General features: G+C 42.3%; 1 protein-coding gene across 1 annotated transcript in view; it reads left to right on the top strand.

The window, feature by feature from the left end:
* The window catches only part of LOC144599749 (ADP-ribosyl cyclase/cyclic ADP-ribose hydrolase 2-like), a 28,479-nt gene extending 11,420 nt beyond the window's left edge, over nt 1-17,059 (top strand). Inside the window, 4 exon segments of the mRNA XM_078410990.1 lie at nt 2,407-2,499; nt 13,624-13,645; nt 16,296-16,344; nt 16,980-17,059. Of these exon segments, the coding sequence (XP_078267116.1) occupies nt 2,407-2,499; nt 13,624-13,645; nt 16,296-16,344; nt 16,980-17,059 (244 nt within the window).
* The last annotated feature ends 2,241 nt before the right edge of the window (nt 17,060-19,300 follow it).

The raw sequence follows: 19,300 nt of genomic DNA, 5'->3' as shown, positions 1-19,300 counted from the left end.
CCGGACTTTCCTGGCGAAGACATATTTGCAAAGGAAATGGGCAACAATTTCACTTTTGTCATGAGAGCAGCATGTTGCAGGGCCAAAGCACTAACTATACATTGAGATGTGACTGGGAAGAGCTCTCTCACCACCAACTAAGCAAGGTCTTGTTGGTTGCATTAAAGCTTTGGCGATGAGGCCTTTGGGCAAATTACATTGATGGTTTGCTCAGGCAATTACCCACTGAGTCCACCATCCCATTTTCTGCCCAATTACATTTTATGCAGACCACAGCATGATTGATTTGTGATTGTGTGCTTCTGGATAGTGTTCACTGTGGTGAATGTGGAGCAATCCAACTGAAGGACCAGTCCCACTGAAGGAGCGGTCTACTGAAGGATCGGTCCCACTGAAGAGGCGGTCTAATGAAGGACCAGTCCCACTGAAGGAGCAGTCTAATGAAGGAGCGGTCCCACTGAAGGTGCAGTCTAAAACCCATGTCCCACTTAGGCAATTTTTTAGCTGACTACAGATGACTAGGCTGTCGCCACACGATCGCCGAGGTGTCGCCTGTATGGCCGTGAGTCGTCTCCAAAGAGTCGTAGCGTTTTTCTGGTCACCGCTGGATTTTGAAATGTTTTAAAAATTTTGGCGACTGTTTGTTTGATGCCAATGATCGTAGCTTGATATCTCCTGATGTAGACGTTGTTGCCAGGTTGTCGCCAGGTGACGTAGGTTGTCGCCGGTGCTGACTTTGTTGAATTCCATTGGCGACTACCTACGTCAACCGGCGACAGGTACCGGCGTCAAAACCGGAGGCCAAAATGAAGTGAATTATCTTCAGTTGTCGCCGACACGGCCGTAGCTTGTCGTAGCTTGTCATGGGTAGACGTAGGTTGACTTCGGTTGTCGTAGGTTACCACCTGTGTGGTCGTAGGCTGTCGTAGGTGCGGTCATAGGTGGACACCCTAAGTCGCGACGATTGGGTCACCAGTTGTTGGTGGCTTGCCGTAGCTTGACGTCGACTAGGTGGTAGGTTGTTGTAGCTTGTCGTAGACATTGTTGTAGGGGGGGTCCAGCCACCAGTTTTTCGGCGAACTGCTATGACTATTGCAGTTGTCGCCAGTCGCCTAAAAAAACGCCTAAGTGGGACAGGCCCCTAATGAAGGAGCGGTCCCAATGAAGGTGCAGTCCCACTGAAGGAGCAATCTAATGAAGGAGCGGTCCCACTGAAGGAGCGGTCCCAGGTAGCATGGCCTGCTCTAATCCAAACAACAATGGAAACAGATTTAATGTTTCCCTCAAACCAGAGCTTATGAAAATCTGCAGAAGGTTTATATATTTGTGTAAAATAGTGATTACCATTTCAAAGTAAGAAATTAATGTTTCCAGTCCTACAGAGATTTCATGCAGTAGTTGCAACCAGGAAACCAACTGTCTTTTTGCAATTAAATTAATATTTTTGGCAATTGAACAGACTAATGTGCTACCATTGCCATCAGCACTACTTTACTAAAGACAAACCTACAGCATTACCCCCCCATCTGTACAATGTTTCATCTCCAAGTGTTAAAAATGAGTTGGCAAAGACATTGGTCAGTCCACATTTGGAGTATTGTGTACAATCACCGCACTGCAGGACAGATGTGGTAGCTTTAGAAATAATGCAGAAGAGATTCACCAAGATATTGCTTGTAGCTGGGGGCTTTACTTAGAAGGAGAGATTGGACAGGCTGGGTTTATTCTCACTGAAACTTAGAAGGTTGAAGAGTAACTTTATCAAGGTTGAAAACAGAATGAACCCCATAGATGGCCATAGATAGTGTAAATGGTCCTTTTTTTTCTTAGGTAGTGCAGTCTAAACCTAACAGACATAGATTTAATGCGAAAGGGGAGAAATTTAAAGAGGATCTGATGGGTACTTTTTTCACACTGAAGGTGAAAGTTATTTAGACTAAGCTGCCAGAGGAAGTGATGAGGCAGATATAATTTCGGCATTGAAAGGTATTTGGTCAGGTACTTTTATAGGAAAGGAATAGAGAAATATGGTCCTAATATGAGCAAGTGAGATTAGCATTCAAAGTTCTTCATGGTCGGCAAAGAACAAGTTGAAGCAAAATTCTCATTCTGTGGTGTAGAACTTTATGATTCTAAGACCAGCTTGAATCAACCATTGCCAGTGCTGGAAATGTAGGGGTGAATTAAATAACACCAGGGACAGTAGATTTCATTTTCTCACGGCGCTGAAGGATTATTCTTAATATGTTCAAGGACCAGAGGACAGGACAGGTTTAGAGGGATATGGACCAAATACTGGCAGGTGGAACTAGTGTAGCTGGGACATGTTGGCCGGTGTGGGCAAATTGGGTCGAAGGGCCTGTTTCCACACTGTATCACTCTATGACTCTATGTTTCTCCCGATAGGTTTTTTGCAGAATATGAGCTCCCCAATTGGAATAAGAGCAAAATTTCTGAAGTACGGATTTGGATCATGGACAACATCAATGGACCTGATAGGTAAAGGAAACATATAGTGTATTATTGATCAAGAGAAATCTATTACTCAACAGATGAAAGAGCACTTAATTAATTAAGTTATCTCTTCGAAAATAAATTTGAATTTAGTGGTAACAAACAATTAGATGTATATTCTACTTGCTGGTAATTTAACACTAAGGGATTGCACCAAATATTACAACTATTTTAGTCCAGGTATTAACCTTTACTTAATACGCAAGTTTGATCATTGTTAAAATAGTGCCAGTAGTTATTTAGTGCAGTAAGCTATCACATTAGAAGAGCAATGCTGAGAAAAAGAGTGCACATTCCTTTGAAATGATCATTCTAAGGCAGTCAGGACTTAAAATTTAGAAATGATAGGAAGAGCCTAATTTATACACAATATACCACAAAATGGAAACATGGCTCAATGACTAAGTGTGCGATACTAATTGAGGAATAAATAGTTTCCTTATATCTAGTGTTGGACGAGCAGAAATTTCATTTGAATTTAGTTTGGGAAGACCAAACTTAATATCTTCAGTACTCAATGCAAACTCGATCCCAGGCTGATGGTTTCAATCGTCTCCCTGGCAAATCTTTGAGGTTTAACTGAACAGTCTGCAGTCTTAGTCCCACCGTGAGCCTCTGGATTTTTTTAACCAAAACTAATTTTAATCAATTATTTACAAAAGTGGTATGTACGATACAAAACAATATAAACAAACCCACCATCATAATAACAAATATTCTTAGATACGAAATAAACTATTATACAACTATATTACCATCCTTATTAAGGATGCATTCCACCCTCCCCCACGGTGCCCAGCGGTCCCCGAAATCCCCCGGGGCACCCGTGGACAGCACATAGTCCCTTTCTAGTACCACCCGGGCACTTATTGATGTATGGTAGTGAAAGTTTAACCAAGTCTAAAGTTGTTACTACCATTATATATTGTGAAATGTATGCAAATAATGAGCCAGTCTGATGGAAATACAATCAAAATAAGGTTCGTTAATATTGACTGAAATAGAAACCAAAAAAGTTAAAAATACCACAAAATGCTGGAGTAACTCAGCAGGTCGGGCAGCATCTCGGGAGAGAAGGAATGGGTGACGTTTCGGGTCGAGACCCTTCGTCAGAAGAAGGGTCTCGACCCGAAACGTCACCCATTCCTTCTCTCCCGAGATGCTGCCCGACCTGCTGAGTTATCCAGCATTTTGTGAATAAATCGATTTGTACCAGCATCTGCAGTTATTTTCTTATACTATAAGTTAAAAATACACAGCGAGTCAGACAGCGTCTGTGGGAAGAAAAGTAAGTTAATGTTTCAGGTCGAAGATCGTTCATCAGACTTTCTTTATTTTATTGTGGTCGTAATGTTGAACTATTTTTAACTGGTCTAAATCTGTCTCCAAAATTAGTTTAGTTGACTGACTAATAATTATCTGGAAATGAGGGATTTGAGGATAGGAGATCAATGTACAAAGGAAGGGAAAGGAGTAGGGTGACTGGGGGATTTGGGAGAGGGTGGGAGAAATGGGGGTGCACCTCGATTTGGAAGGGGGAGAGGGGCATGGGCATTACTTGAAATTGGAGAATTCAACCTTCCTACCATTGGGTTGTAAGCTACCTAAGCAGAATATGAGATGCCATTCTTCCAGTTTACCTGTCGCCTCACTCTGGCAACGAGAGTGGCCAAGGACAGAAAGGTCGGTATGAGAATGGGAATGGTAGGTTCAGTGAAATGGCTGCCTGGTCTACACTTGGTCTCGCTGATGTAAAGGAGGCCACATTGGGGTCATTGAATGCTGTAGACAAAGTTTGAAGATGTGCATGTGAACCTCTGTCTAACCCGGAAGGACTGCTGGATGGGAGGAAGTGTAGGCAGGCACAAGTGTTATATCTCCTGTGGTTGTCGGGGAAAATTCCAGGGGAAAGAGTGGGTTGGGTGGGAAGAGATGAGTGAACCAAGGAGCTTCAGAGGAAGTGGTCTCTGCCAAAAGTTCTCAAGACAATGCTCTCAAGACAGTGGAACTAATTGTGGACTTTTGAAGAGATCCCCCTCCCCTCCCCCCACTCACCATCAACAACACCATAGTCACATCTGCGGAGTCATTTAAGTTCCTTGGAACCATCATCTCCGGGGACCTTAAATGGGGGGTCACCATCGACTCCACAGTCAAAAAGGCCCAATAGAGGATGTACTTCCTGCGGCAACTGAGGAAACACAACCTGCCATAGGCAATGATGGTCCAATTCTATACTGCTATCATTGAGTCCGTCCTCACCTTCTCCATCATGGTCTGCTTTGGCTCAGCCACCAAGCACGACATCTGGAGGCTGCAACGGATCGTTCGCACAGCTGAGAAGGTTGTTGGCTGCAACCTTCCCCTCATTGACGAACTCTACACTGTAAGGGCCAGGAAGTGAGCGGGCAAGATCATCTCTGACCCCTCTTACCCTGGCCACAAACTCTTCGAAGCACTTCCCTCTGGAAGGCGACTCCGGACTGTCAAAGCAGCCATAGCCAGACATAAAAACAGTTTAGGCCGAGAGTATTCATTTTATTCACCTGTGCATAAAACTTATTCAAGAATTGATTATTTCTTGGTGGACTCCAAACTTATTCCTTATACGTATGATTCAAAATATCATAATATTATTATATCCGATCATGCCCCTTTAACATTTAGGGTAAAACTCCAAGGAGTAACGGGGAAACAGACTAATTGGAGATTTAATCCGCAAATCTTAAATGAAAAAGCATGTTATGACTATCTTAAATCGCAATTTGAGATTTTTTTTAACGCAAATGACCTTCCTGAAACACCTGCGTCCCTGCTTTGGGAAACATTTAAAGCGTTTGTGAGAGGATGTATTATTGCTTTTCAAGCGTCTCAAAACAAGAAGAACCGAGCTGAACAGAATGACCTGGAAAGTCAGATAAGACAGTTAGACATAACAAATGCCATCGCTCCCTCTATTGAAATACATAATAAAATTGCAGTGCTCAAATATAAGTTAAATTATATCCTTTCAGCTCATATTTTAAGGCTTTTTCAATATACTAAACAAAAACATTTTGAATTTGGAGATAAACCACAGAAATTGCTAGCACGTCAACTCCGTAAATTAGAAGATGATTCTACAATTCATAAAATTAGATCAGAAAATGGAGATTTGCTTAAACTACCTAAGGATATTAATCAGAGATTTTTGCAATTTTATCAGTCATTATATTCATCAAAAATAACAGATACTTCTGCGCAGATGCAAAAGTTTTTGCAGGAATGTAACCTTCCTGGTTTGAATGTGAGTGATAGAAATTTACTGGGCGCAGAAATAACTATGAAAGACGTTGAAGAGACTATTAAATCCATGAAAAATGGGAAGACTCCTGGCCCTGATGGCTTAAATAATGAATTTTATAAAAAATTCAGTGGTTTGATCTCTCCACGTTTGCAAACTGTATATAGTCACGCCTTTAAACAACAGAGATTGCCACAAACTCTGACTGAATCAACAATAATCCTCATTCCTAAAAAAGATAAGGATTCTGAAGACCCTGGTTCGTATAGGGCGATAGCTCTTTTAAATACTGATCAGAAGATATTAGCGAAAATCTTAGCTCAGAGATTAAGTCTAGTTATAGACAAATTGATACACCCCGATCAATCAGGCTTTATAGCCAAACGATATTCATTTTTCAACTTGAGACGCTTGTTTAATATAATTTATTCAAATAGACTATTAAATGAAGATTTAGCAATCATCTCGCTAGATGCTGAAAAAGCATTTGATCAAGTAGAATGGCCCTATCTTTTCTCAGTGATGGAAAAATTTCAACTAGGTGAAAATTTTTGTGCATGGGTGAAACTTTTATATACATCCCCAACAGCTAGAATATTAACTAATCAAATGCTGTCATCTAAATTTCATTTAGCTAGGGGTTGTAGACAAGGATGTCCACTATCACCACTTTTATTTGCCCTTATTATAGAACCACTTGCTGAGAGTATTAGATCAAATTCAGATATTTATGGCTACAACACTAAACATACAACCAATAAAATTTCTTTATATGCGGATGATGTATTAATATATATTACAAAGCCAGAAATTAGCATTCCGAATTTATTAAATCTCATAACTCAATTTGGTTCATTTTCAGGTTATAGAATTAACTGGTATAAAAGTGAAATTATGCCAATAATGGAGCATAATCCGGCCATACTTCAACAATTTCCTTTTAAAATTGCCTATGAAAAGTTTAAATATCTTGGAATTTACGTGACTAGGAAATATACTTCTTTATTTAAATCAAATTTTCCTCCTTTACTTGCTAAATTACACAGAAATATCCAATTTTGGAAAACACTTCCTATATCATTAGTTGGTCGTAGTAATGCTATAAAGATGATCTTTCTTCCACAGCTACTATACTTATTTCAAGCAATTCCGATCTACCTTCCAAAAAAGTTTTTTTTTTAAATTGATTCAATTGTTACTAATTTTATTTGGGACTACAAGACTCATAGAATAAATAAAAGACACTTATGTAAGTCTAAAATTAATGGAGGAATTGCTTTACCTAACTTTTTATTTTATTATTGGGCGGTTAATATTAAAAATATAACCTGCTGGTTGGATGATTCTGATCAACAACCGGATTGGTTAAAGATGGAGAAAGAGGATTGTTTACCATTCGATATTGGTGCGATCCTCTTAGCTCCAATAAATTTAAATAAAAAAACATATGGAGGTAATCCCATTATACATAGTGTTATCCGTACCTGGAAACAATTAAAGCTTACGTTAAAATTGAGTAAATTATCTGTTTTCCTTCCTATTGCGAATAATCCTTCTTTTAAACCGTTTGTCTTAGATAGAGGCTTTGCTCAATGGAAAAGTTATGGAATCAAAAGGGTGGGAGATCTTTATCATAAGGGAACTTTTCTTTCGTTTCAGGAGTTACAGCAGAAGTACGGATTACATGTTAATAATTATTTTAGATATTTACAACTTAGAGATTATGTAAAATCACACATGCAAGAATATAAGTTTAGAGGTCCAGAAACACTTGATGTATGCCTGAATCGACATTATAACTCAAATAAATTAATATCTTTTATTTACAATATTCTCCTTGACATTGACATTCCGTCATCAGAATCTTATAGACGAGCATGGGAGGACGAATTGAATCAATTTATAATGCAAGATATATGGGATGAAAGTTTACAACATATACATCAATGTTCATTGAATACTAGACATTCCTTAATACAATTTAAAATAATACATAGATTACATTATTCGAAGACGAAATTAAATAGGATTTTTCCTAGTATCTCTCCTATGTGTGATAAATGTCAATTTCAAGAAGCTAATTTAACTCATATTTTCGTAACTTGTATAAAAATGCAAAACGTCTGGTTGGAGATTTTTAAAATAGTTTCTAAAGTTATTAATAAAAAATTAGATATGGACCCAAAATTAATTATATTAGGATTATCAGAACATACTACAAATTTTACAGTAAGTCAGGTACATTTTCTTGATTACAGTCTAATAACTGCGAAAAAACGAATACTTAAATTTTGGAAAAAACCAATAACCCCCACAATTAAAATGTGGACTATGGAAATGACAGAGACCCTGCATTTGGAAAAAATAAGGTTTGCCTTAATCGACAAACCTGAGTTATTTTTAAAAATATGGTCTCCATTTATTGAATTTTTAGAAAAGTAAATGGGTTTGGCACAGGACTAAAATAAAAAATAAAAAATTTTTTAAATAAAAAGTTGAAACTTGAGTTGGGGGTTGGATGTACAGCTGTGGTTTTTGTCTCCCGGATCTACTCCCGTTAATTTTTATTGTTAGATCCTTTTTTTTTTTTTTTAACCCTCTTACTCTCTCTTCCCAAGTTTATAGTTTTATATTTTTATTTTTACTTTCTCTCTTCAAAAATTTAAAAATTGAAGCTATGTAAGAACTTTGTAACAAATGTGGTTTTTTTTTATTTCGATTTGTACATATGCTTTTTAAAAAAAAAAAATTAAAAAAATTTTTTTTAAAAAAAAGGTTCTAAAAGTAAACCTAGCAATTATAGACCTGTTAGTTTGACGTCTGTGGTGGGAAAATTAATGGAAAAATACTTAGGGACAATATATATAATTATTTGGATAAACAAGGCCTGATTAGAAACAGTCAACATGGATTTGTGCCTGGAAGGTCATGTTTGACTAATCTTCTTGAATTTTTTGAAGAGGTTACCAGGGAAATTGATAAGGGCAAGGCTGTGGATGTTGTCTATATGGACTTCAGTAAGGCATTTGACAAGGTTCCACATGGAAGGTTGATTAAGAAGGTTAAATCGTTGGGTATTAATAGTGAGGTTGCAAGATGGATTCAACAATGGCTGAATGGGAGATACCAGAGGGTAATGGTTGACAATTGTATGTCAGGTTGGAGGCCAGTGTCTAGTGGAGTACCCCAAGGATCTGTGTTGGGTCCACTGTTGTTTGTCATTTACATTAATGATCTGGATGATGGTGTGGCAAATTGGATTAGTAAATATGCAGATGATACTAAGATAGGTGGTGTAGTTAATAATGAAGTAGAGTTTCAAAGTCTACAGAGAGACGTGGGCCTTTTGGAAGGGTGGGCTGAAAGATGGCAGATGGAGTTTAATGCTGATAAGTGTGAGGTGCTGCATTTTGGTAGGACAAATCAAAATAGGACGTACAGGGTAAATGGTAGGGAATTGAGGAATGAAGTGGAACAGAGGGATCTGGGAATAACTGTGCATTGTTCACTGAAGGTGGAATCTCATGTGGATAGGGTGGTGAAGAAGGCGTTTGGTAAGCTTGCCTTTATAAATCAGAGCATCGAATATAGAAGTTGGGATGTAATGTTAAAATTGTACAGGGCATTGGTGAGGCCGAATCTGGAGTATGGTGTGCAGTTCTGGTCGCCAAATTATAGGAAGGATGTCGACAAAATGGAGAGGGTACAGAGGAGATTTACTAGAATGTTGCCAGGGTTTCAGCACTTAAGCTACAGAGAGAGGTTGAACAGGTTGGGTCTTTATTCTTTGGAGCGTAGAAGGTTGAGGGGGGACTTGATAGAGGTTTTTAAAATTTTAAGAGGGACGGACAGAGTTGACGTGGGTAGGCTTTTCCCTTTGAGAGTGGGGAAGATTCCAACAAGGGGACATAGCTTCAGAATTGAGGGACAAAAGTTTAGGGGTAACATGAGGGGTAACTTCTTTACTCAGAGGGTGGTGGCTGCATGGAATGGGCTTCCGGTGGAAGTGGTGGTGGCAGGCTCGATTTTATTATTTAAGAGTAAATTGGATAGGTATATGGATAAGAGGGGATTAGAGGGTTATGGTCTGAGAGCAGGTAGATGAGACTAGGTCAGAGAGAGTGGTCGGCGTGGACTGGTAGGGCCGAATGGGCCTGTTTCCGTCCTGTAGTTGTTATATGGTTATATGGTTAGGGGCAATTTACAATTTTACCAAAGCCAATTAACCTACAAAGTTGTATGTCTTTGGAGTGTGGGAGGAAACCGAAGATTCCAACAAGAGAAAACCTACGCAGTCACAGGGAGAATGTACAAACTCCATATAGACAGCACCCGTACTCGGGATCAAATGCAATACCTCTCCCTATACTTCCTTCCTCACCATATCAAGGACATAAGTCCCCCTTGCAAGTGAGGCAAAGGTTCACCTACACCTCTTCCACCCTGACCTGCTGCATTTGGTGTTCATGATGCAACCTCTTCTAGATTGTATAAACCAATTATAGACTGGGTGACCTTTTGTTGATTGCCTGCATTCTCTCTGTAATGGTCATCTCAAGATTCTGGTTGCATATCATTTTAACCATCCTTCCCACTCATGCACTATAAATTATCTTTTGGTGCATTAACTATGCCTGATATAGTAAACGTAATAGGTCCATATGACATTGATCTCTTTGTCAACTTCTGGTTAGTGTTTGTATGTCACAGAGTCAGCATAGAAACAGGCTGTTTGGCCCAGTTTATCAACACCGACCCAAATAATTGTCCCTGGACAAAATAATGATGATATCTTAGTAAAAAAATACAGAATCAAATTAACCCAATGAACATTAATTTGATTGGATTCCTATCAATCTGCAGCAGGGCGATGAAACAAATAATCAATTGTGTCATTCATTCCGCCTGGCGCCGTGACTCGTGGATGGCCAGCCTGGCCAGGCCCAGGAGCAACCCAACCAGGATATCTTCGGCCCTAAGCTCTCCCTCAATCCCGTCACTAGTCCTCGAATCGCTGACAGCAGAGCTGCTCCTCCTCCTATGGACCCCAGTGGTGGTGCGTCTTGCCCTCCGGATCTTGGCTACTGGTCCTTCTACCCTCAGCAGGAACAACGCTGCTCTGGGTCTCGGCGTCCTTCTCCAGGTCATCCAAGAAGGACCTGAGCTGATGCCGATCTTTCCCCATCACCCCCTTCAACTCCTTGCCCCTTCCCCTCCTTTTGAGGATGGTAACCACTTGGAGGGGATGATGGTATTGAACGCCGAGCTGTAGTCTATAAACAGCCTGACGTATGTTTTTATTGCAAAAAGTAATTTCATTTATGACCTTTGTTTTGGTTAGACCGAAAAGCCTAGCTGAAGGAATATGACATCAGGATAGCTATAGTTCCGCAAAGTAAATCTTGGCATCCATCCATCGGCGAGAGTCGATGGTGTGGCTTTGATGTTGCCCTGTTTGGAGCGGGGAGTCTATCATCTATGGTTGCATATCCTGCTGAAGGAATGTGTCAACAAGATGGCTACATTTCAGCAGAAGCAGTGAGAGCAAGTATTGGCTGAAAGTAGGTGAGTCAGAGGGAAAGAAAATTTTAAAAGAGTGCCAACGGCCCAGGTTCGAGTAATTTAAAAATTAGCCCTAAAGTAGTTGATTAGGTAACAGATAAAGAAGTGCTGCTGTAGCAGAGCGGCCTTGTTGGGAGCGGCCTTGTTGGGAGCGGCCTTGTTGGGGTAAAGTGCCTTGTTGGCAGCGGCCTTGTTGGCAGCGGCCTTGTTGGGGTAAAGTGCCTTGTTGGGGTAAAGTGCCTTGTTGGGGTAAAGTGCCTTGTTGGGGTAAAGTGCCTTGTTGGGGTAAAGTGCCTTGTTGGGAGCGGCCTTGTTGAGGTGAAGTGCCTTGATGAGTAAAGTTTGAGTCTTTGGCTCAAGAGTCCTCGGCGAGGAGTCTGCAACTAATTCCACTGATGAAATGGCAGGCAAGTTGGTGCAGGGTGTTTCCTGCAGGATGTGGGAAGTCAGGGACACAGCTGGTGCTTCTGGAAACTACACCTGCAGGAATTGTGTTCAGGTGCAGCTCCTGAATAAACGTGTTGGGGAACTGGAGAAGCAGCTGGATGATCTCAAGACCATCCGGGAAAACAAGAGTTTCCTGGACAGGACCTACAGTGATACAGGAAGAGCGAAGGTGGGTGACTGTGAGAAAGAGGAGTAAACGTGGAGTGCAGGAGACCTCGTGGCTGTACCTACTGAAAACAGGTACACCCTGTGGGGAGCGGACGACACAGCAAGATTGAGTGGTAGCCAGGGCTGTGATTCCAACCCTGGTGCCGAGGCACAACAGGGAAGAGTGACGTCAGGCAGAGCCCTAGTGGTGGGAGACTCCATCGTCAGAGGTGTGGACAGGAGATTCTGTGGCAGCAGGCGAGACTCCAGGATGGTGTGTTGCCTCCCTGGTGCCAGGATCCAGGATGTCTCAGAGCGGCTGCACGCCATCCTCAAGTGTGAGGGAGAGCAGCCGGAGGTTGTTGTGCATAGAAACATAGACATAGAAACATAGAAAATAGGTGCAGGAGGAGGCCATTCAGCCCTTCGAGCCAGCACCGCCATTCATTGTGATAACACCAATTAGTGTCCTCTTACCTTTACAATTCCTCAACTCTATCCACAGTGACTCTACCTCGTCAGTCCCTATGTCACCCCTCGCACGGGACTGAATTTCATCCCTCACCAGCAGAGCTACCCCACCTCCTCTGCCCACCTGCCTGTCCTTTCTATAAGATGTATAACCCTGAATATTAAGTTCCCAGTCCCGATCCTCCTGCAGCCACATCTCTGTAATCCCCACAATGTCATATCTATCAACCTCTAACTGAGCCTCAAGCTCATCTACTTTACTTCTTATACTTTGCGCATTCATATGCAATACTTTTAATTCCTTACTCATCTCACCTTTCACATCGATCCCTATTACACTTGGCCATTCTCTCCTATCCCTTTGTGAGCTTTCTTTCCCGTTAATTCTGGGGTCATTAACTATCCCTTTACTCTCTTTCCCTTTAACTCCATCCTTGACTGTCCCATTTGACACCCCCCACCCCCTATTTAGTTTAAAACCACCCATGTAGCAGTGGCAAACCTGCCTGCCAGAATGCTGGTCCCCCATTTGTTAAGGTGCAATCCGTCCCTTTTGTCTAATTCCCCCTTACCCCAAAACAGATCCCGGGGTCTAAAAATCTAAATCCCTGCCCCCTGCACCAGTTCCTGAGCCACACATTCAGATCCTGTATCTCCCTGTTTCTGCTCTCACCAGCACGAGGAACTGGAAGCAAACCGGAGATAATCACCCTGGAAGTCCTGCTTTTCAGCATTTTTCCGAGCTCTCTAGTCACGCTGCAGAATATCCATCCCCTTCTTTCCGACATCGTTTGTGCTGACATGCACTACCACTTCCGGCTGTTCACCTTCGCCCTTGAGGATTTTCTGCACTCTGTCTGTGACATCCTGGATCCTGGCATCAGGGAGGCAGCACACCATCCTCGAATCCCGCCTGTTGCCACAGAAACCCCTGTCTGTACCTCTCACAGTGGAGTCTCCTACTACCAAGGTGTTGCCTGACGCCGGCCCCTTTGGTATTGGCCCAACAGCACGTTTTACTTCGCAAACCAGTCTGCATGTTGGCGCAAGTTATATAGGTCAGAAAAGGAAGGAGGTTCTGCAACAAGAATTTACGGAATCGGATAGAAGACTGAAAAGCAGGACCTGCAGGGTAGTGATCGCAGGATTGTTTCCAGTACCTCGTGCTAGTGAAGATAAGAACAGGGGGAATGATAGAGGGAATGAATGTGTGGCTGGGGAGTTGGTGCAGGGGGCAGGGATTTAGATTTCTGGATAATTGGGATCTCTTCTGGGGCAATGGTGACCTGTATAAAAGGGACGGGTTGCACCTAAACTGGAGGGGGACCAACGTCCTAGTGGGAAGGTTTGCTAATGCTACACGGGAGGGTTTAAACTAGATTGGCAGGGGGGTGGGATCTCATGCAGGACAGAGGCACGTGAGAGGCTAGAAGTTGGTATGGAGGATGGTGTGGTAAAGGTGAGTGGACAGAATAAGCAGAGAGCGAGGAAGGAGGGTTGGTTTAAACTTCACGTATTTTAATGCAAGGGGCCTAATGCAAGCAGATGAGCTTAGGGCATGGAAAGGTACAAGTGACTGGGACGTTATAGCTATGACTGAACCTGGTTAAGGGACGGGCAGGACTAGCAGCTCAACGTTCCATGGAACAGGAGCTTCAGGAGAGACAGGGGTGAGGGTAAAAGAGGTGGGGGAGTTGCATTGTTGGTTAAAGAGGGTGTCATGGCAGTGATCAGAGGTAACATTATGGACAGTTCGTCTAGTGAGGCTATATGGGTGTAGTTGAGGAACAAGAAAGGGATGATCATCTTGTTGGGGGTGCACTACAGACCCCCGAATAGTCAATGGGAATTAGAAGAACAAATGTGCCAGGCGATTGCAGACAGCAGCAGGTCAAATAAAGTTGTTGTCGTTGGGGATTTTAACTTTCCCAATATAGACAATAGACAATAGACAATAGGTGCAGGAGTAGGCCATTCAGCCCTTCGAGCCAGCACCGCCATTCAATGCGATCATGGCTGATCACTCTCAATCAGTGCCCCATTCCTGCCTGGGAAAATCATAGCGTGAAGGGTTCAGATGGGGTCAAATTCCTCAAAAGTGTTCAGGAGTTTTCTTAAGCAGTAGGTGGAGGCCCCCACACATGAGGGGGCAACGCTGGATCTAGTATTGGGAAATTGGGAAGGGCAAGTTAATGAAGTGTTTGTGGAGGAGCCTTTTGGGACCAGTGACCAGAGTTTGATTAAGTTTAAGACAGTTATGGATTGGAACGGAGAAGGTCCATGTGTTAAAATGCTCAACTGGGGTGAGGCCAACTTTGACGATATGAGAGAAGGTTTCGCTTAAGTTGACTGGAGCAGGTTATTAGATGGGAAAGGAACATCGGCCAAGTGGGATGTTTTTAAAAGTGTACTGAAGAAAGCTCAGGATGTGTACGTCCCCGTTTGAGTGAAGGGCAAAGCAGGCAAACGTAAGGAAGCTTGGCTGACGAGGGAAATTGAGATGTTAGTCAAAAATAAGAAGGATGCATGGGACAGGTATAGGCAGCTGGGATTAAGTGCATCCCTGGAGGAGTTTCGGGAGCTAAGGAATAAACTAAAAAAGGAAATCAAAAGGGCAAAAAGGGGGCAGGAGATAGCTCTGGCGGGTAGCATAAAAGACAATCCCATAAGATTTTATAAATACAAAAGGGGGAAAAGGGTAACTAGAGAGAGAGTGGGACCTCTCAGGAATCAAAGCAGTCACCCCTGTGTGGAGCTACAGGAGATGGGCAAGGTACTAAATGATTATTTCTCCTCTGCATTATCGAGGAGAAAGACAGGAGGACGGAGGAAATTGGAGCAGTCATTGGAAGTGTCTTGAGAGCAGTCAGAGTTACTGTCGAAGAAGTACTGAAGGTACTGTCGTGTTTGAAGGTAGACAAATCTCCAGGGCCTGATCTGATTTTTCCGAGGACCTTGTGGGAAACCAAAGATTAAATTGCGGCAGCCCTAGTTGAAATTTACGAGTCATCCTGAAATACAGGAGAGGCGCTGAAAGACTGGAGGGTGGCAAATGTTCTACCTCTTTTCAAGAAGGGCTGCAGGGAAAATGTTGGGAACTATAGGCCGGTGAGCTTGACATCTATAGTTGGTAAGTTACTGGAGAGTATTCTGACGGAAAGGTTATACAGATATTTGGATGGGCAAGGGCTGATTAGGGATAGTCAGCATGGTTTTGTACTTGGAAGGTCCTGTCTCACAAATCTGATTAATTTTTTTGAAGACGTGACCAAAAAGGTCGATGAGGGCAGAGCTATAGATGTTGTGTACATGGACATCAGTAAGGCGTTCAACAAGGTTCCACATGGTAGGCTGCTCTGGAAGGTTAGATCGCATGGGATTCAAGGAGAGATAGCTGAATGGATAGCAAATTGGCTCCATGGAAGGAAGCAGAGGGTGATGGTGGAAGGATGCTTCTCAGACTGGATGCCTGTGACTAGTGGAGTGCCTCAGTGTTCTGTGCTGGGCCCGTTACTGTTTGTCATCTACATCAATGATTTGGATGAGAACATACAGGGCAAGATGATACAAAAATGGGTAGATTTGCAGATAGAGAAAATGTTTGTGAATGATTGCAGCAGGATCTGGATCGATTGGCCAGGTGTGCAGAGGAATGGTTGATGGAATTTAATCCAGAAAAATGTGAGGTGTTGCATTTTGGGATGTCGAACAAGAGCAGGACCTACACAGTAAATGGTAGGCCTCTGGGTAGTGGATCTCGGAGTGCATGGTTCCTTGAAGGTCGAGTCACAGGCAGATAAATAAGGTGGTCAAAAAGTATTTTGGCACTTTGACCTTCATCAGTCAGAATATTGAGTACAGAAGTTGGGAGGTCATGTTGCAGTTGTATAAGGCGTTGGTGAGACCGCATTTTAAATATTGTGTTCAGTTCTGGGCACCATGTTATTGGAAAGATATTGTCAAGCTTGAAAGGGTTCAGAAAAAAAAAAAGAGGATTGTGAGCTATAGGGAGAGGTTGAGTAGGCTGGGTCTCTATTCCATGAAGCGCAGGAGGATAAGGGGTGATCTTATAGAAGTGTATAAGATCATGAGAGGAATAGATTGGGTAAATGCACAGTCTTTTGCCCAGAGTAGGGGAATCGAGGACCAGAGGATATAGGCTCAAGTGCAAGCAAGTGGCACTAGTGTAGCTGGGAAATTGTTGGCCGGTGCAGGCCAGTTGGGCCGAAGGGCCTGTTTCCACACTGTATCACTCTATGACTCTATGAAGAGAAAATTGTTTTTCAGTCAACTCATTGAGGTTGTTTCTATTCTGAGTGCATTAAATGGAAAACTAAGGCAGTTTGGGCTGATATCCTTGTCAGGCATCCCGCGTAAGAAACAATATATGAAGGTAGCCAGAAAATTGTAGTTCCACAACGTGAGTCTGTGTATTTTTATAGGGATGTAAAATCAAGATTAGTGCCCAAACTTTCCCAGTGGGGTTTTCTTTACAAACACCATTCATCACCTGTACATTCGGAGCAGCAATTCTACTTCAAAACATTTTTTACAGTGTTTTTTTTTTCTTTCAGGACTATTCGCATCCTAGAATGTGTAGACTTTCCAAATGATGCAGCCTGCACTTGTATATAGCTACAAGATGATTTAATGTGTGAACATCTGTCTATTGAAATAATTTCTCAAAACCCCCTATTAATCAATTGTGTTATGCATTTCACATGCACATTAATGTAATTGCAAAGACATTTTTGACGTATTGTGTTTGCTTCAATGGCATTGTTAAAACTGTATTTTTAAAAAAATGTATCAGCAAATTTTTTTAAGACCAAAATGGTTCTTGTTTAAAGGAGAATTCAGCAACCCCAGCCTCTCTGTAAGAAGGGTGGTGAATCTGTGGGATTCATTGCCACAGATGTCTATGGAGGCCAAGTCAATTGATATCTTTAAGATGGAGATTGACAGATTGTTGATTAGTAAGAGTGTCAGGGATTATGGGGGGAAAGGAGGAGAATGGGGTTGAGAGGGAAAGATAGATCAGCCATGATTGAATGGTGGAGTAGACTTGATGGGCCGAATGGTCTAATTCTGCTCCTAGATCTTATTAACTTACTTGCCCAATAAGCACAACAAATGGAGGCACACTTTGACTGCAGTGCTCTTTCTGAGATCTGCATTCCTTTTAAGTAAGCTTTAAAAATAGAACACAGCGCACGTCTTATTGTTCACCGAAACTCCCACTTAAATGTTCCCAGCAAAAGAGAGCCTGATAATGAATCTCAGGTCCTGCTGTGACACAGGTAAGTGCAGGATACTGCAGCTCAAATTTTAATAGCAAGTGTTTAGACCACATCTGGCAGTGATTAATACCACTGATTTGAGAATTATATATAAGCAGTGCAGGCATGCAGCTTTGTCAACACAAACATTGTAATTTTAAGAACAAATACAGATAGATAACATTTTAAAGTAGATGTATGAATTTACCCTGATTAGTTGGAATAAGTCAAATGAAGACACTGCAGGTGCTGGTTTACAAATAAAGACACAAAGTGCTAGAGAAAATGGATAGATGATGTTTCAAGTCAGAACCCATTACACTGAAGAAGAATCCCAACCTGAAAAGTCACGTTTCCATGTTCTCCAGAGATGCTGCCTGACCCATTGAGTTCCTCCTGAACTTTGTTTCTTTATTTAGAAAATAAGTCAAAGATAGGCTGGATGATGACATTCAACTGGCAGTAGGAGTGGTGCCTGAATATAGGAGCGTTGTTAATAAAAGCCTGCATTTAGAATATCGTGTTCAGTTCTGGGCACCATGTTATAGGAAAGATATTGTCAAGCTTGAAAGAGTTCAGAAAAGATTTATGAGGATGTTGCCAGGACTAGAGGGTGTGAGCTATAGGGAGAGGTTGAGTAGGCTGGGTCTCTATTCCATAGAGCGCAGAAGGATAAGGGGAGATCTTATAGAGGTATTCAAAATTAAGAGACGAATACATCAGGTAGATGCACAGTCTTTTGCCCAGAGTAGGGGGATTGAGGACCAGAGGACATCGATTCAAGGTGAAGGGGAAAAGATTTAATAGGAATCCGAAGGGTAACTTTTTCACACAAAGGGTGTTAGCCGACACAGAAACGTGGTGTGCCTCAAACGAGAAAGAGATGCTCGCGGTGGTGTTCACAATAGAGCATTTTCACCAATACACATTTGGCCGTTTCACCGGTGTGATCAGCGATCACAAACTGCTTGAGATGATAGCGAAAAAGCCTCTGGTGAAAGCACCGAAGCACCTCCAGGGAATGCCACTCCGCCTGCAGAACTATGATTTCAACATCAGCTACTGTCAGGGGAAGCTCATGTAGCTGGCAGATACACTGTCCCGAGCAGTTAGTGGTACACGGAACAGAGAGCAAGCATTCGAGGAGGTCAACATGGTGTCTCGATTGCCAATTCACGTCATCATCAATGGCTGGCCTCGCGAATGGGGTAGGCTACCAGAGCAGCTCACACCTTACTATAGCTACAGGGATGAGCCTGCAGTACTAGATGGCCTGATTTTCAAGGGCGAGCGTGTGGTCGTACAGCTAAGCCTTCGCAGAGAGTTGAAGGAGAAGATACACTCTTCACATCTAGGCATCGAGGGCTGCCTACGACGAGCATGTGAATGCCTATTCTGGCCTGGCATAAGAAGCGACATCAAGCAGTATATCGCCACATGTGACGTGTGTCGCCCCTATGAGATATGCCAGCAAAAAGAGTCACTGGTGAGTCATGAGCTATCAAAGAGGCCATGGGAGAAAGTCGGCACAGATCTCTTCTCATGGGACGGGAAGGACTATCGAATCACAGTCGACCATAGCAACTTCCTCGAGGTA

This window comes from Rhinoraja longicauda, chromosome 1 (genome assembly GCF_053455715.1).
Source record: "Rhinoraja longicauda isolate Sanriku21f chromosome 1, sRhiLon1.1, whole genome shotgun sequence".
In the NCBI taxonomy this organism is placed as follows: domain Eukaryota; kingdom Metazoa; phylum Chordata; class Chondrichthyes; order Rajiformes; family Arhynchobatidae; genus Rhinoraja; species Rhinoraja longicauda.
Note: the sequence above shows the minus strand (reverse complement) of the source record. Positions and strands in the feature narration are given on the sequence as shown.